The following is an 18,906-nucleotide window of genomic DNA, read 5'->3' as shown; positions in this document are numbered from 1 at the left end:
ATATTTCCAGTAAACTCTATATTCATTCACATGCTACATGCAAACAAATGCAGAAGTAAATATAATTAATAATTCAAAACAGAGGGCTGAATTTAATGCTACTCTGCAGCACAGAGATTATACGCCATTCTGCAAAGAAACCATTTTTATTTTTGAAAATATCACAGATTTATTGAAAATCTTACAATATCGACTTCTGGTTACTCCTATCAAGATTCAATGCATTATGGCTAAAACATGGCTGAATAACACACAAAAATAACTTATGTTAAATAAATTAGAAATATGTTATCTCTGACTATGCCCTTCTGTCCTTTTAAATAGGGCCAGTGTGACATCATATGTCAGTTTCCAGCTTCTTATTTGGTATGTGCTGCAAATAGGCTTGTTTGTTGGGAAACTGCACAGTGAAGCGTGGATGAAAGAGCGTCAGGATTCCATCCAAGTTATGTTTGCGAGCCTCATCCAGTGGAGTCTGGTTCCAGATATCCCTCTCCTGAGATGAGGGCATGAGAGACAAGGAAGAGTGGTGAAGAGAAGTTATCAAAAAAAGAAAGAAAAAAAATGTCCTTCAGCCGTTATATGTAATGAAACATTTTCAAATCTTATACAAAACCCAGCCAACGCCTGAATTCTGGGACAGTGATTGAGAACATATAAACCTCCATTAAGTTAAAGTTCACAATGTGCTGTAGTATTTAGATGATATTTTGATGGGCTACATTTTCAGTGAGCTTCAGACCAGAAGCACAACAATAGCCTGGCCAGCTAGTGGAACACCAGATGCATATCTCTCTTCATCGCTTGGCCCTGCATCAATACAATTCATATTTAAGGTGTTACAGAAAATAGTTACCTACAAAAAAATAAAATAGGTCTACATTTGATACCTAATGAACACATTGCCATCATCCAAATCAAGCTAGATTTTTTCTCACTCCCAAATAGCAGGTTATTAGGGCCCGAGCACCGAAGGGCGCAAGGCCCTATTATTTTTGTAAGGATTATTATTATTATTATTATTATTGAGTATTATTATTGTTATTCTACTTTTTTGCTTTCCTGTTTTTGAGGTAGTTAACATGGTCGAAAACTCTTGAAATTTGTCACACATCGCAGTTAGGTACAAGAGCTTGACCCCGGGCGTGGCCCAGGGACTCGCTAGCGCCCCCTTAGGTGACTGATCCCGTGGTTGGCAAATATTTCGAGGTGGTTAACATAATCGAAAAGTCTTGAAATTTAGCACACACATCAGGTGTCACACAAAGCAGCTAGGTAAAAAAGCTTGGCCCCGGGTATGGCCCAGAGACTCGCTAGCGCCCCCTTACGCCCCCTTAGATGACTGATCCCGTGGTGGGCATATACTTTCAGCTACACACACCAAATTTGGTAGGTGTCTGTATCTCCCCAAGATGAACGACTTTCGTATGTACAATGCATTAGCCACACCCAACAGGAAGTGAGGTATTTGGGATTTTGTGCAGACTAATATGTGATGAAATATGTGATGAATCATGATGCCAAAAGAGGTTCTTCCCATGGGTGAAAACGCATGAAATTTGGCACACACATCAAGTGATACAGTGAATAGACAGGGATAAAAGCTTGGCACCGGGCGTTGCCCAGGAACTCCATAGCGCCCCCTTATGTCACTGTGACTTGTGGTTGGCATATAGTTTTAGATACACACACCAAATTTGGTGGGTGTATGTAACTCCCAAAACCAAACAACTTTTGTATTAACATGCCATTAGCCACGCCCACAGGAAGTGAGGTAATTGAGATTTTGTGCGTTGTGGACATGATCAATTTTAACATACTCCTCCTAGACGGTTGATCCGATTCATGTCAAAGTTGGTATACATGACGCCGAGATGTTCCTGATTATAAATTGTGAAGCCTTTTTTTGATATGTTGTAATTTGACGAAATGGCGGAATTATTCATTTTAATGCCCTTCCACATAAACAATAAATGTGTCATAATTCACCATGCATGGCTTGAAATTTTTAAAATTTCACAGGTCATTGAAGACCATGTTAATGATAATATTCACATGCCCATAATGCATGTTTGGCATAGCGCCACCAACTGGCAACAGAAAGAATGACAATTATACTGATGTCACATGATCAATTTGAACATACTCCTCCTAGACGGTTTGTCAGATTCATGTGAAATTTGGCAAACATTATGCCAAGATGTCGCTGATGTTAAATTGTGAAGGGATTTTTGAATGTTGTAATATATTTGATATGATTTTAATATCTCACCACATAAACAGGAAATGTGTCATACATCACAGTGCATTGAATGAATGGTCTGAAACTTCTCAGGTTAATAGATATCATGATTATGATGATATCCAGACACCCAATGGGCCTAGCTGGCATAGCGCCACCACCTGGCCAAGCAGGAAATGTGCCAGAAATGGACAATGCCTTAAGTGATTGATCTGAAACTTTATAAAATATTGGATATCATTATTGTGATGATATTCACATGCGTAATTCACAGGCCTAGCATAGCGCCACCATCTGGCCAAGCAGGAAATGTGCCAGAAATGCTCTATGCTTTGCATAAATGGTCTGAAACTTCTCATGTTAATAGATATTATGATAATGATGATATCCAGACACCCAATGGGCCTGCCTGGCATAGCGCCACCACCTGGTCAAGCAGGAAATGTGCCAGAAAATGGACAATGCCTTAACTGATTGATCTGAACGTTTACAAAAAATTTGGATATCATTATTGTGATGATATTCACATGTGTAATTTCCATGCCTAACATAGCGCCACCATCTGGCCAACCACAAAGTGTACCAGAAATGTTCTTTGCTTAAAATGAATGGTCTGAAATTTCTCAGGTTAATATATATTATGATGACACCCAATGGGCCTGCCTTGCATTGCGCCCCCACCTGGCCAAGCAAGTACATGTGGCAGAAAATCAAATACAAAAGCAAATAGCACACGCGTCAAATATGTACATTTCACAAACGCACCACGTCGGTGCTTTGTTGGATTCCGACATGTCACGGGTTGCGGCCCGCAGGTGCTCGGGCCCGCCATTGCCGCTTGCGGCTATATTTAGGGCCCGAGCACCGAAGGGCGCAAGGCCCTATTGTTTTTGTAAGGATTATTTATTAGGGCCCGAGCACCGAAGGGCGCAAGGCCCTATTGTTTTTGTAAGGATTATTATTATTATTATTAGGGCCCGAGCACCGAAGGGCGCAAGGCCCTATTGTTTTTGTAAGGATTATTATTATTATTATTATTATTATTATCGAGTATTATTATTGTTATTCTTCTTTTTTGCTTTCCTGTTTTTGAGGTGGTTAACATGGTCGAAAACTCTTGAAATTTGGCACACACGTCAGGTGTCACGCATCGCAGTTAGGTACAAGAGCTTGACCCCGGGCGTGGCCCAGGGACTCGCTAGCGCCCCCTTAGGTGACTGATCCCGTGGTTGGCAAATATTTTGAGGTGGTTAACATAATCGAAAAGTCTTGAAATTTGGCACACACGTCAGGTGTCACACAAAGCAGCTAGGTAAAAAAGCTTGGCCCCGGGTATGGCCCAGAGACTCGCTAGCGCCCCCTTACGCCCCCTTAGATGACTGATCCCGTGGTGGGCATATACTTTCAGCTACAAACACCAAATTTGGTAGGTGTCTGTATCTCCCCCAGATGAACGACTTTCGTATGTACACTGCATTAGCCACGCCCAACAGGAAGTGAGGTATTTGGGATTTTGTGCAGACTAATATGTGATGAAATATGTGATTAATCATGATGCCAAAAGAAGTGCTTCCAATGGGTGAAAACGCATGAAATTTGGCACACACATCAAGTTATACAGTGAATAGACAAGGATAAAAGCTTGGCACCGGGCGTTGCCCAGGAACTCCATAGCGCCCCCTTATGTCACTGTGACTTGTGGTTGGCATATAGTTTTAGATACACACACCAAATTTGGTGGGTGTATGTAACTCCCAAAACCAAACAACTTTTGTATTAACATGCCATTAGCCACGCCCACAGGAAGTGAGGTAATTGAGAATTTGTGCGTTGTGGACATGATCAATTTTAACGTACTCCTCCTAGACGGTTGATCCGATTCTTGTCAAAGTTGGTATACATGACGCCGAGATGTTCCTGATTCTAAATTGTGAAGCCTTTTTTTGATATGTTGTAATTTGACGAAATGGCGAAATTATGATTTTTAATACCCTTCGACACAAACAGTAAATGTGTCATAATTCATCGTGCATGGCTTGAAATGTTTAAAATTTCAGAGGTCATTGAATACCATGTTAATGATAATATTCACATGCCCATAATGCATGTTTGGCATAGCGCCACCAACTGGCAACAGAAAGAATGGCAATTATGCTGATTTCACATGATCAATTTGAACATACTCCTCCTAGACAGTTTGTCAGATTCATGTGAAATTTGGCAAACATTATGCCAAGATGTCGCTGATGTTAAATTGTGAAGGGATTTTTGATATGTTATATATTTGATATGATTTTAATATCTCACCACATAAAGAGGAAATGTGTCATAAATCACAGTGCATTGAATGAATGGTCTGAAACTTCTCAGGTTAATAGATATCATGATTATGATGATATCCAGACACCCAATGGGCCTGCCTGGCATAGCGCCACCACCTGGTCAAGCAGGAAATGTGCCAGAAATGGACAATGCCTTAAAGGCCGTGTTGCAGGGTTCATTTTCCAACGAATTTGCACAATTTGCTTGTTGATAATAAACATTTAAACTGTTATCCATTGTATTTGATGTTGTTGGGTATCACAAAACGGAATATAATACGAAAAAGCAGGTAATATTTCACAGCATTTGAAGTGATTCTCCTTTCCCCCACAATGCATTGCATTACGTCACCTTGGGGAGACTACAGACCAAAGCCCACCTTGAGACCCTTGAGAATAACGAGAGAGGAGTAAAGAGAGACGAGTAAGGTATTGTTCAGCAGTAGATAGCGCAGATTATAGATAAATATATAGGCTATAGATAGCCTAGATATGTATATAGACAGATAGATAGCTAGATAGATCATGTCATTATGCTGGTCACAGGGGAGCTCCTCGACCAGCGGCCAAAATGCACTCGCTTCCCTAGTTACTGCAGCTCTCCACCACAGTTTCCATCGGGACGGCACAGCCCACACAAGCACCTGCAAAACTGCGACTTGCCCATATTATCTCCCTCTTTGGTAAGCCGTACCCTGACGATGTCAATGGCAATCAATCACGAGCAGTAGTTATCGAAAATATTCATGCTGAAGACACGACCAGCCTAATCGGCGGCGGCTAGAAGCTAAGTAACTGGGGTGGCTCACAGGTGGGACTAAAAAGTTAGCCCAGCTAGCTATCATGATGCTTCATATTCTGATCTTCTGACTAAGTTTGCCCGGTAGCCTACTTATCTGAACTAACGACATGATCACTATCACTAGATATAAAGAACATGTTGACTTTCATTCGGTGCTGTTCACGAAATTCGAAGTGTAAATATACAAACTTTATGTTGAAAGTGTAACCGCGACCGTTTCCCATAGGAATGAATGTAAAACATATACCCTCCAAAACGAGACCTCCCGAAATTCAGAGAAAATACTAAATTGATATCAGGCACCGTTATTACCATTGGTAGATCATATGGTAGCTGTGATATAAATGCTGTGACGAAATTCGAAGTGTAAATATACAAACTTTATGTTGAAAGTGTAACCGCGATGTCCATTGAAATGCATTGAAATGAATGAAGCGCAGATCAAGTAGTCCCCAAAGTGACGTCATCACCGAATTGCGTACAAAAAACCAGCTAATGCTAAAAACAACAAAAACTGGCATTTAACACCATTTGGAGACATTTTTAAAATGATATACATATATTGAGTGCTTTATGTACCCATTAATCAACAGTGGTGTTTAACCTGCAACACAGGCTTTAAGTGATTGATCTGAAAGTGTACAAACATTTTGGATATCATTATTGTCATGATATTCACATGTGTAATTTCAATGCCTAACATAGCGCCACCATCTGGCCAACCAAAAAGTGTATCAGAAATGTTCTTTGCTTAAAATGAATGGTCTGAAATTTCTCAGGTTAATATATATTATGATTATGATGACACCCAATGGGCCTGCCTTGCATTACGCCCCCACCTGGCCAAGCGAGTACATGTGGCAGAAAATAAAATAGCACACGCATCAAATATGTACATTTCACAAACGCACCACGTCGGTGCTTTGTTGGATTCCGACATTTCACGGGTTACGGCCCGCAGGTGCTCGGGCCCGCCATTGCCGCTTGCGGCTATATTTATTATTATTAGGGGTCCGAGCAGCGTAGCTGCAGGACCCCTATTGTTTCTGTACCGTTCATTTTTGGCCAAAATTCTGTAAAAGTCATACTGCTGCCTAAACCGTAACTCCAAAACTCTTCAAATTTTCAGGTATGGTTACCAGTACCCCCCTCTGCCCATAACCCAAAATTTGGGGTACTGCACCCAAAGGTGGCGCTGTTGGAAAAAAAAGTTAATTATGCTAATTTCTCCTTACCAGATTGACCTAGACTCAAAATTCTTTCATAATATTAATCTCTAAACTCAGATGCATCTTTTTGGTCCTGGTCTTATGGTCTAAAAATGTTTATTTTTGACACAATTTCATGGAAAAGCCAAACATTATAAAAAGTTTCACACTCTTCAAAAATAATCAAATCTTCACCAAAATTCTCACAGACAATGTTTAGACCAAGCCTCACAAAAGTTATGGATCAGAATTTTGATATTTTGTTCCATTTCAGAGATATAGGCTAATAAAGTTAGACCACTTAGGCCATTTTTCCTAGATCACCTATATTCCTATAAACCGTAAGTCCTAGAAACTAAACATTTTCAAGTATTGTTACCAGTACCCCCCACTACCCATAACCCAAAATTTGGGGTACTGCACCCAAAGGTGGCGCTCTTGTCAAAAATGCTTATTTCTCCTTACCAGATTGACCTAGACTCAAAATTCTTTCATGATATTAATCTCTACATTCAGATGCATCTTTTTCACCCTGGTCTTATGCTCTAAAAATGTTTACTTTTGCCACAATTTCAGAGAAAAGCCAAACATCATAAAAAGTTTCACATACTTCAAAAATTATCAAATCTTCACCAAAATTCTCACAGACAATGTTTAGACAAAGCCTCACAAAAGTTATCAAAATAATTTGGATATGTTTTTCCATTTCAGAGATATAGACCAATAAAGTTCGACCACTCAGCCCATTTCTCCTATATCACCTATATTCCTATATGAGTAATTTCTTTTCCTTGGTGAACAACCATACAACCATCATTATGTGGATACCATTAACAGTGCACATTTTCAGATCTGTACTCTTTTTTATAAAGCCCTTAATTCTATTGTCAAATGTATGCTAGGAATTTTCTTGATGTTGTGTGTTTGCCAACACACCTTTTCACCATGTGAATGTGACTGCCAAATATGTAGGATTGTCAGTGGCTCAGTGGGATAATGCCTAGTGCTGATGTTTGTTAGGTTGAGAGTTCGAATCCCTGGTAGTGCTTTAGGCTCTAGCTCGAATACTATTGGTTATTGAAGATTCACACCATTGAACAGCACCTGAATGAAATCAGGCAATCAACATACACAGTCATTAGTTGCCAAGAATCAGAATGCCGAGACACTCTGACATTTAGGGGAACTTCTTTGTTCACTATTTTTCCTTCATCATTAAGTCTATCATATTTATATTTCATCCATTAGTGTTCTTCTCTACAAATGTCTAATTGCCCCAGAATTTCAAAAAGATTTCAGGTGTACTCTTTTAGGAAAGCCCTTCATTTTATTGTCAAATGTATGCTTGGAGTTTTTCTTGTGTGTTTACCAACACACATTTTCACCATTTGAATGTGACTGCCCAATGTGTATGATTGTTAGTGGCTCAGTGGGATAATGCCTTGTACTGGTGTTTCTTAGGTTGAGTGTTCGAATCCCCATTAGAACTTCAGGATCAAGCTGCACATGCTATTGGTTATTGAAGATTCACACCATTGAACAGCACCTGAATGACATCAGCCAATCAACATTCACACTCATCAGTTGTCAAGAATCACAATGCCGAGACACTCTATGACATTCAGGGGAACTTCTTTGTTTACTATTTTTCCTTCATCATAAAGTCTATCATATTTATATTTCATCCATTAGTATTCTTCTCTACAAATGTCTTATTGCCCCAGAATTAATTAGTGTTAGAATACTGTTGGGTTGTGGATGTTAGCATACTACAATAGAATGCTGTTGGGTTGTGGAGGTTAACACACTATTACATTACAGCTACTTGTCAATATGGACTTGTAGTGTAACTGTATAATTATAGGCTGTTTTTCTTATTGACTCCGACACAGCTGTAGCCTATAATTATTTGTTATTCTTATAATATTTGTCATTTCTTATACATATTTAGTCGGCTCTTCCACTTGACAGAACAACTCTGTATCGGTTAAGGATGTCACGCATGAAACAATGCTGCAGAAACACGAAAATACGACTTTGAGTTTAGTAGGCTATAATTTTCAGTTCCTGTTTATCTATTGCATGATGGGTAATAATTTAAAGGAATCGTGTTGCAGTCTTGTAAATAGTGACCCTGCAAGATCCCTAGTCATTGCAAAATCATAGTCTGTGACTTAAAACTCTACTACTTGTCTTTAGATGTGAGAGGGTCTGAGACTGTAGTCTTTCAAAAATCTTTTCCAAATCTTTGCAAATCTTTCCAAAGCCTGTCAGTGTAAGGAGGTGCTGTGGAGAAATTGCTGGATTGTTTGGCTCTGTCACCAAACCACACCCAGTTTACCTGCTGGGAAACCCTGTAGCTCCGGAGCAGGGGCTCAGACCAGGATAAATTGTTTGCTCGCCCTCCGTTCACTCTTTTGTTCATCTCAACTCAGCACTCCAGTGTGTCCTGCTTTGTGTGCGTCTTTGAGTTAACATAAGTCATCACTTTAATGACCCTCACTATGACTTTTGTGATGTTTATCAGTTTGTAGAGTAGCTCTGCCATCATGTGTATAGTTAAGGTCTTTGTTTGTTGGTTTGGTGTGTTGGAGTCCCATGTGAGAGATGATTAGGTGATGTTGGTTGACTTGGGATGTCAAGTATTGTTTAGTTGTACCTTATATAGCCATATGATTTCAGTTTATTGTTCAAATGTCAATTGGTTTGTTTGGGAGTTGGGATCTGTACTGATTTACCCCATTTCACTGATTACTCCATTTTCTGTTTGTTTCCTCTTTGATGCAGCACACATACAAGTAAAGAACAAAAGAACAGATGAATTGAAACTCAAATAAAGTTCACTTGTGTTGCACCGAAACCTGCCATCTCCGTGTCATCACTTCATACCATTGAGCCTTCTGACCGAGGCTCTGCCTGCTCGCCACACACTCACTCTACCTCGACCCACATCGCCCCCTACAGTTCCTTCAGCTGGGTTGTGGAGGTTAGCATACTAGAATAGAATACTGTTAAGAATACTGTTGGGTTGTGGAGGTTAGCACACTATAACGTTACAGCTACTTGACAGGACTTGTCGTGCAAGGCAAGTATAACTGCATAATTATAGGTTGTTCATCTTATTGACTCCAACACAGAACCCACCCCCACCCCCCTTCACCTACCACCACAAATACAATTCCATTCTGTGGGAAACACTGCCTTCCATTAACAGACGCTTCATCTTATCCATGACAAATGCATAGTCCTGTAGAATAGAGTATTGTTAGAATACTATTGAGTTGTGGAGATTAGCGCACTAGAATACTACTGTTAGAATACTGTTGGGTTGTGGAGGTTAGCACACTAGAATAGGGTATTGTTAGAATACTATTAGGTTGTGGAGGTTAGCACACTATAACGTTACAGCACAGGGTAATCCTAATTTTATGCATCAAATTTATTCCAATCCAACTCAAAAGTTTTGAACAACACAAAGTGAAGGTTTTATCCAGATCAAAACCAAGAATAGATTATGTGATCTAATCCAATTTCAGGATCCTTGTTTCCCTTTGAACAAGCCATTTTCAAGATTTGATCCAATCCGATAGCCGAAATCCGGTAACTGAAATCCGATAACCGAAATCCAATCACGTTTCTTTTGAACAATTGGGCCCAAACAATCAAAGCGTATGTAAAACTAAAAAGCTATGCTACCTCATGTTCGTTTTGCTCGGACCCCGTAAATCACCGCTTGCGGTTATATTTATTATTGTTATTCCACTTTTTTGCTCTCCTGTTTTTGAGGTAGTTAACATGGTCGAAAACTCTTGAAATTTGGCACACACGTCAGGTGTCACGCATCGCAGTTAGGTACAAGAGCTTGACCCCGGGCGTGGCCCAGGGACTCGCTAGGGCCCCCTTAGGTGACTGATCCCGTGGTTGGCAAATATTTTGAGGTGGTTAACATAATCGAAAAGTCTTGAAATTTGGCACACACATCAGGTGTCACACAAAGCAGCTAGGTAAAAAAGCTTGGCCCCGGGTATGGCCCAGAGACTCGCTAGCGCCCCCTTATGTCACTGTGACTTGTGGTTGGCATATAGTTTTAGATACACACACCAAATTTGGGGGGTGTATGTAACTCCCAAAAACAAACAACTTTTGTATTAACATGCCATTAGCCACGCCCACAGGAAGTGAGGTAATTGAGATTTTGTGCTTTGTGGACATGATCAATTTTAACGTACTCCTCCTAGACGGTTGATCCGATTCATGTCAAAGTTCGTATACATGACGCCGAGATGTTCCTGATTATAAATTGTGAAGCCTTTTTTTGATATGTTGTAATTTGACGAAATGGCGAAATTATTAATTTTAATGCCCTTCCACATAAACAATAAATGTGTCATAATTCACCATGCATGGCTTGAAATGTTTTATATTTCACAGGTCATTGAAGACCATGTTAATGATAATATTCACATGCCCATAATGCATGTTTGGCATAGCGCCACCAACTGGCAACAGAAAGAATGACAATTACACTGATGTCACATGATCAATTTTAACATACTGCTCCTAGACGGTTTGTCAGATTCATGTGAAATTTGGCAAACATCATGCCAAGATGTTGCTGATGTTAAATTGTGAAGGGATTTTTGATATGTTGTAATATATTATGGTTTTAATATCTCACCACATAAAGAGGAAATGTGTCATAAATCACAGTGCATTGAATGAATGGTCTGAAACTTCTCAGGTTAATAGATATCATGATTATGATGCTATCCAGACACCCAATAGACCTGCCTGGCATAGCGCCACCACCTGGCCAAGCAGGAACATGTGGCAGAAATTGGCAATGCCTTTATTGATTGATCTGAAACTTTACAAAATATTGGATATCATTATTGTGATTATATTCACATGTGTAATTCACATGCCTAGCATAGCGCCACCATCTGGCCAAGCAGGAAATGTGCCAAAAATGTTCAATGCTTTGACTGATTTATCTGAAATTTTACACAAAATTAGATATCATGATGATGAAATTCAAATGTCTTATTAACATGCCTTACATAGCGCCACCAATTGGCAAGATAAGGAATGTGTTTTTTCCACGTCTGTTGGAAATCACCATCAGATGCATCAGATTAATCAGATTAGCACACACATCAAATATGTACATTTCAGAAGCGCACCACGTCGGTGCTTTGTTGGGTTCCGAAATGTCACGGGTTGCGGCCCGCAGGTGCTCGGGCCCGCCATTGCCGCTTGCGGCTATATTTCACAATTGTTATTGATTATCCATTTCATTCACATGGCAATAATAGACAGTACTCACTCACCCACTAATCACATTAAAAAGTATTACAGTGAGTGAAATGTTTATGTGCATTTAATGTTATACTGGACAGCAGACAGCAGCGTGAGCTCACCAAAGGCGTGGCCCCATAGCGCAACAGAATCTGCACAAGCTGTTTGTCACGCATGCGCACAGCCAGGTGCATGGCTGTGCGGCCATTGTAGTCCTTTTCATCCATGTCCAGCTCAGCCAGGGACCAAGCGTACAATGCGGAGAAGTCCCTCTTGGCCACAGCTCTGAGAGGCAAGGGTCAGAGTAAGAAACAGAGACAGAAATGAAGAGACAGAATGGCAATGCAATTCAAATTCAATTTGAATGCAATTTACAAAAACTCTGAATGAAAACAACAGTATGGAGCAGTGCTTGCTAAGCTTATTCAACAGTTGACCACCCAACCTCTAAAACCCGAGGTGCACGTTTGGTCTGAATTATGTTCTGTTTACAAACTTTAGTATGATATTTATGGATTTCTTAAAAACATTTCATTTTTGAAACGACACAAGGATGTTCATGGGGAAACAATGTTAAATTCTTACTGTTGCAGGCGCATTGCTGCTCTCACTAGTGGCATCTTGAGGACGGCGTGATGCAGTTTCAGAAACTTGATGAGATCAAAATGCCTGCAAAATCAGAAAAGAAAGCAATGCTGTGCTGGTTTTCCATTAAACCAAACGCATGTTCAGCTTGGATCATCAGTTCTTTGTAATGGTCTGGACAAGGTCTGTATTTGACAGACCTCCTGACTAACTGTACGTACACACCGCTGCCAACTTGAGATCCAAAAAAGCTCTGGCCGCTCTGACGTGGCAGAATTCTACGTTGCTGGTCGTTTGCCGCTGAACCGCATCATAGCTCATTAGCATAAAGTTGACCAACTTTCAACTTTCTGCTTGACGCTCTGGTCGCTCAAGACGCCCAAAACGCGATGCCAACAGATTTGCCGCTTCTTGCAGCTGAGAGAAGCCGGCTTCCATTGAAAATTAAGGACTTCCTGTATCTTTTGCAGCTCAAGTTGGCGGCGGTGTGTACGTACAGTAAGCGATCATATTTTAGGACAGGGTTATTTTTTTACTGTGCAGTACAATAACAGAAAGTGGGCAACGTTGGCTGGGTTTGTGTTATGTAAGTGGCTTAGGTCTGTTCCTGAGATTATAATATGGATGTGATCACAGCACCCTATAGACCTTTTCACTCTGTTCCTAGAGGATTTCATAACATAATAATTACTGGTGGCTCAATAGCTTTAAACTTTCAGATGATTTTCTGTTTGATGATTTTCATAAAAACAGATTATTTGAATTGGCATTGTAACTGGCTAGTAAAATTCCAAAACAATCTCCATATCTTTTAGATACATATTTTACATACATATCTCAGTTTACTTATTGTAGAAACTAAATCCAAATTAATCCATCCATGACCCGGTTTAGCAGATTTACATTTCCTGGTGGAATCAATACATATTTCTATTGATGATCACCTTTTTTGTTTGGGTTTAGAGCACATTTTTTGGTCTTCATTAAAACATTCAAACAATTGTATCCACGGAACCCCAAATATGTGCTACAGAACTATATGAGGAAAAGGCATCTTCACCATTACTTGCCCAGCTTTGCTTGCAGTTGTGTTGTGTACCAAGAGCAAAATCATGGCAAAAACAAGAAGTGAAGTTTATTTGATCCATACCAGAATTAGTTGGATCAAATCTGCCATCTATTAGAATGGAAGATCACTGTCGGATCTATCCAGACTGCAAAAAGTCAACACTGGCTACTGAGTATCAGAAATGAGGGATTGTTGAAAACTTTGTGCTTTTTTTGAGATTGTTGTCATTGTTGTCATGTCAGTGTTGCTCTGATTTCAATAAAATGTAGTTCATTTGCAGCAACTTTTAATATTACTTGCATATCACAATAACGCAGCACAGCTTCCACATAGGCAATCTTCCACATGATTGAGCTACCTCTAAATATATTTTTTTTGTCAAAATGTTTGCATATTTCTAATTTTGAAGTTAAAAGGAACAGTTTAAGACGTTAAGACACTAACATTTTGCAAAAAAAAAAGTTGGACTTGATAAGGACCACCCTAATGGTTTAGTGACAAACCTGGGTAAGTTAACTCAGAGTGATAAACCTCCTAATAGAAGAGCTGTATGGCTTCATTCTCCTTCACTGGACTTTCAGTTCACTTACATATTAGGTATGCAGATGTGCTGTTAGCGGAGGTTTGCACTCTCCAAGTGGACTTCTAGTTTGATCCACATTACAGTACATCCAACACAATATTGATGTCTAAACGAATTCTGTAAGTTAAATTTGACCTACTCCTTCTTGAGCTTTAATCAGATCAGTCACAATTTGTATCTCACTTTATGGAATGAAACTGATCAGAGCATATGGAACCAAGCTTATGGGGCTATATTTGCTTCATTTATCTAAGTACCCTATGACATAGATATGACAGAGTGGGGGTGCGGGTGAGGAGAGCAAGGAGAAATCACAGCAGTAGCATTTTGCAGACTGCTGATGATTAACAAATGTGATGCATGAGTACTCTGCGTATGAGTCAAGTTAGTTTTTGGCCTATGAGCAACTACTTGTGCCTCTCTCTTGGGTAAGGTACAAATATCTGATTTGGCCTAGTTTGTTTGAAAAAGACAAAATGACAAAACAAAAATGTGGCATGTCCAGTGAATTTTTTTGCCCATCTTTCAGCAGGGTCCAAACAGATCTTGTGTGTACAGTAAGAATTAAATCACCACACCATTTTTCACCTTTTGAGGTAAAATATGACATCTGTCATCCATTCATATGATCTACCTGTTCTTGATGGCCAGGGATAAGGGGTTCTCGCCGAAGTGATTCATCAGTTGCCAAGACGAACCCTTCTTCATCAGGTACGTCACCATTTCAATATTGCCACACTCAGCGGCCCTGTGCATGGGCTTGAAGTCATCATAGTCTCCACAGTTCACATCCATCTACCCACATCAAAATACGTTTTTTTAATGGCTTTTTAATCTTAAAACCTGTTTCATATCACAGTCCATGTAGATCATGTAGTCAGGGCTAACTCAATGTTATCATCACACATCTAAACTCATATAAATAATCACATAATTATGTATTATACAACAGTTAGGTCTGGTCAAATTATGTATTCATTTCTGATTGGACGAGAGGCATTCAATGAGTGACACATCCCCACTCGGAATTTTTATTCGATTTTTATTTAATTCCACTTGATACACTTATGATGCTGATTTGCACAATACAAAGTGATTGAATGAATTGAATTAGTAAATTAACTCCTTCAATCAGACCTAACTGTTATATAATGCTCCATCACATAATATCTCTATAATATGGAAATACCTTATTCACAATTTCCTGAACTGAATAAAGGTCATTAGTCTCCACCGCACCACAGGCAAAAACAGGTAGTAATTCAATGATCGTCGACCGTTTTGACTACATGAAACAGAGATTACGTTCAGTGTTCTTCATAATATACACAATGCCTTATTTTCCTCTCAACTTCCACACTTATTTTGTGTTAATAATTCTGTTATATGTTAAGCTAGTTTATGCTTTTTGTGGAAAAATGTAATTACATTACATTAACATTACATTACATTTAGCAGACAGTTCTTGACCAAAGTGACTTGAACCAACAACTTTCAGGCTACTGCACGCTAGCCCAGCTCCTTAACCACTACACTACCACCGTAATAGGCTATTTCTATTCTACAATAATGGCATTGCCTGATATATGCCTATTGAATTGATCCTGTGTTTCCAGGACACTCTGAACATTTATTTAGTTGCTGAACACTGGAAATTAAAACTACGGAGCCCCTAAAATGTCCTGTGGGTTCTTTTTTAGCTACTTTTACTTTGTATTACTGTAAGTCATGCATTCCCTCAGAATGCAAAACTATTGCAAAGAAAATTAAACCTTTAAAAAAATCACCCCAAGAGAACAGAGGACATTTTCTTAAAAAAAAAAAAATACTTTTTTTGCAATCCCTCACACCAACTTTGCACACCCTCCTAAATCCCAGTGCCAATGCAGGGGCCCCAAACATCATCAAAGACTCATATCACCCTGCCCACCACTTCTTCACTCTAATAACGCACTGTTGTGAGTAACACCACTGACTACCTAATCTAACTATATCGATTCCAGTGCATCCTGTGCAATACATTAGTGACTGTGCATTATGCTGTCAGAACCCAGATATTTATTTGCTATTTATTGTTATTGAATACCTGTGTGTGCAGGTGCTGGTGTGTAATCTACAATTACATTGTTATTGTAATACCTGTTATTTTATATACTGTATGCAAAGTCTTATATGCAGTGCATTTGTACAGTATGTGTTGAATCTATTGCAGATTATATTGTTTCTTTTCAGAGAGATGCTAAACTATAGCTAAAAACAAATATAGAAATAAAAATTGCCACCTCATGAAGCCCCAGCATGACATGACTTCTTCTTAGTTAAACATTGTAAATCATAGATTCTGTTTCTGTTCCTATAGACGTTTCAATCAAATCAATAATTCATTGGGTGTCAAATGACAAATCAAGCTGCCTTGCCTGGATATCCCTGGAATGCAGCCAGAACTGGTCCAAAACCATGCCAAGATAGTGTAGAAACTGTTTTCTCCTAACAATTGGACCACTGATAATTATAGGTTTCAACTCAAGATTGTTTCCTAGGGGCAATTCCTATGAAAAAACAAACAAACAGAAAAAAAAACAAATACAAGTTATAGCATAAACATAAATCACTTCAAATGTATAAATAAAAACAAACAAACTTTTTCTTTCATTCCCCACTTTGATCAAGGGGGCATTCTCGAGCCCCACCTGTCCCTCATCGCTCTAAGAAAGTGGTAGGTCAAGCTTAAACTTAATTTATTGAAATAATGACAAGTTCTAAATATATCCTCTTCAACAGAGTTAAAATCAGCTGGTGCTGCAGATATAATAATAAATAAATACATAACACACATATTTCTGTTTTCCAGCAACATATTAGGAAGCATAGGCCATTTTACAGCATTGTACTATATATCCAATGAAATACCAACATGCTGCATTAAATGGATCCATAATCCAGTCATACTGTGCACTGCTGGTTGGGAAATATTTTTGAAATAAACTTTGCAGGGATGTGATGTAGGCCTACTGTTTAATACATGGGATCACAAGAGTGGCTCCCAATCAGACGTTTCAGCGATTTCGAAATTCAGCGATTCAGAAATCTCAAAGGCATAATACTGTCACGATCGAGGCGCCTGTCCCATAAGTTTTTTTGGTGAATGTAGTAATCTTATTTGCTAGGTGAGGTAGGTGCTTGTCTTTGCCTTGTAACTGGACATTTAACTCAAATGTATCGCTAAGATATAGGCTATCAAATATATCGCTAAGATAGGCCAGCTTCGTCAAGAAATGTTCATTAGTGAACGTGCTTGCAGATTCAAACATGCGCTCTTCCTCCAAGAAGAGGCGACTCGGAGCTCAAACAGGCGCGACAGCACTTTACCTCGGGAACCTCGCTGTGAAACAGTACAGCCTTTTGGTCAGCTACCATCTCTTCGCAAAGTGCGGAGAATAGACGCGCTTTTAAGGGCCGGGTTTTGATGAAATTCACCACTCTCACAACAACGTTCAAAATGTCATATAGGTCGGGACTAACTAAGCTGCCTTGACACGAGCGCTTCCCTGTGAATAACACAGTGCGTCCATTGCGCATCGGGTGCTACCTGGGCCCAGGCTACAGATAAAAATAAAAAATAAATAACTCCTGTTTTTCACGTCAGTTCGCGCCCCACCTGGCATGTCTCACAGTTTGAGAAACGCTGTGCTAGAACTAGACTAGCAGCTAGTGCTAGCTGCTAATGTTAACATTAATGTATCAACAGATAACTTCACATTAGCAAACGTCACATTAGGTATTATAAGTATTAACTAACCTAAAGAAACGTATAGGCTACTTTGAGTAAATATGGGCTGGCTTGAAAAACTAGCAAATCAAAGTTAATAGATGTACTTGCCTGGGTGAAAGAAGTTTGGTCATTGCAGTCGTCAACATCTTTCTCCTCTTGTAACGTTACTGGCTCCATGGTAGCCATTGACGATAACCTCTGGTGAGCTCCGCTCTAGAATCTTTGCTGTACACTGCCCACACAGTTAACCTGACCCTAGCCAGATGAATTTCGTTCCGCTTAGCTCCGCCTAGCTTCACTCACATCCATCTGGGAGCTCTTCCATTGAGAGTGATTTCTGCAACCGATTTTATGGTACAGCCAATCAGGACGCAGGGCGGGAGTTTCATAGATGTGACATAGCAGGAGTTTCATAGATGTGACATAGCGTAGAAGCGACTGTGATGGTGCATTCAGGGCACCTCGAAATGACAAGCACCGCCCCCATGGCTACTTTGTTTTTCCGACAGCAAGTGTTCATGTGACAAACACGGATGCCACAACAAAGGTTAAAACATACACTCACTAATCCTAAACAAACAACTGTATTTGCTTAAAATATAGTGTAAGATGCTCGTGAAAGAATGATATGCAGCTTTCAAGTGACAAAAACGGCAAATTCCCAAGTTCACATTAAAACTGTTGGACATGAAAGGCCACATGGACTACAAACGAACTACAACGTGACGACAAAAGTGATGACAAGCGCCTAACTGGGCAACTCTGTTAGCAAAATCTAGCCCCAGTTTCCGACCTCTGACTCACACATTAAGTGACGTGAATGACGCGGAATGATGATGTTTTCACTCGGAGAAAGGTTTTTCCGAAGCCCATGAACGCTAGGAAAGACTGTTATCAGCGTCACGGGTTGGCTTCGATGTGAGTGGTTGAAGTAGCACGTCAATAGATGACGGACAAGTGGCTTATTCAATCATATGCAAGCATTTTTTGATTAGGCCCAGCCTTCTGAAGCAACACTTCAATGGA

The 18,906-nt window shown here is 39.7% G+C and overlaps 1 protein-coding gene across 2 annotated transcripts; it reads right to left on the bottom strand.

Moving 5' to 3' along the window:
• Positions 1–87: 87 nt before the first annotated feature.
• Positions 88–18,145, bottom strand: si:dkey-9i23.14 (L-asparaginase). 2 transcript variants are annotated; one of them, XM_042094432.1, is made up of 7 exons: positions 17,989–18,143; positions 16,526–16,657; positions 15,298–15,393; positions 14,743–14,903; positions 12,457–12,540; positions 11,994–12,156; positions 88–496 (listed from the first exon to the last, which is right to left on the bottom strand). In XM_042094432.1, exons 1-7 carry the CDS (start codon positions 18,064–18,066, stop codon positions 338–340), a joined length of 873 nt encoding a protein of 290 aa, XP_041950366.1. In that variant the 5' UTR covers positions 18,067–18,143; the 3' UTR covers positions 88–337. The 2 variants fall into 2 exon arrangements, with proteins under 2 accessions (XP_041950366.1, XP_041950371.1); XM_042094437.1 differs by lacking the exon at positions 15,298–15,393 and having other exon boundaries at positions 17,989–18,145.
• Positions 18,146–18,906: the final 761 nt, after the last annotated feature.

Source organism: Alosa sapidissima, chromosome 1 (genome assembly GCF_018492685.1).
Source record: "Alosa sapidissima isolate fAloSap1 chromosome 1, fAloSap1.pri, whole genome shotgun sequence".
In the NCBI taxonomy this organism is placed as follows: Eukaryota; Metazoa; Chordata; class Actinopteri; order Clupeiformes; family Clupeidae; genus Alosa; species Alosa sapidissima.
Note: the sequence above shows the minus strand (reverse complement) of the source record. Positions and strands in the feature narration are given on the sequence as shown.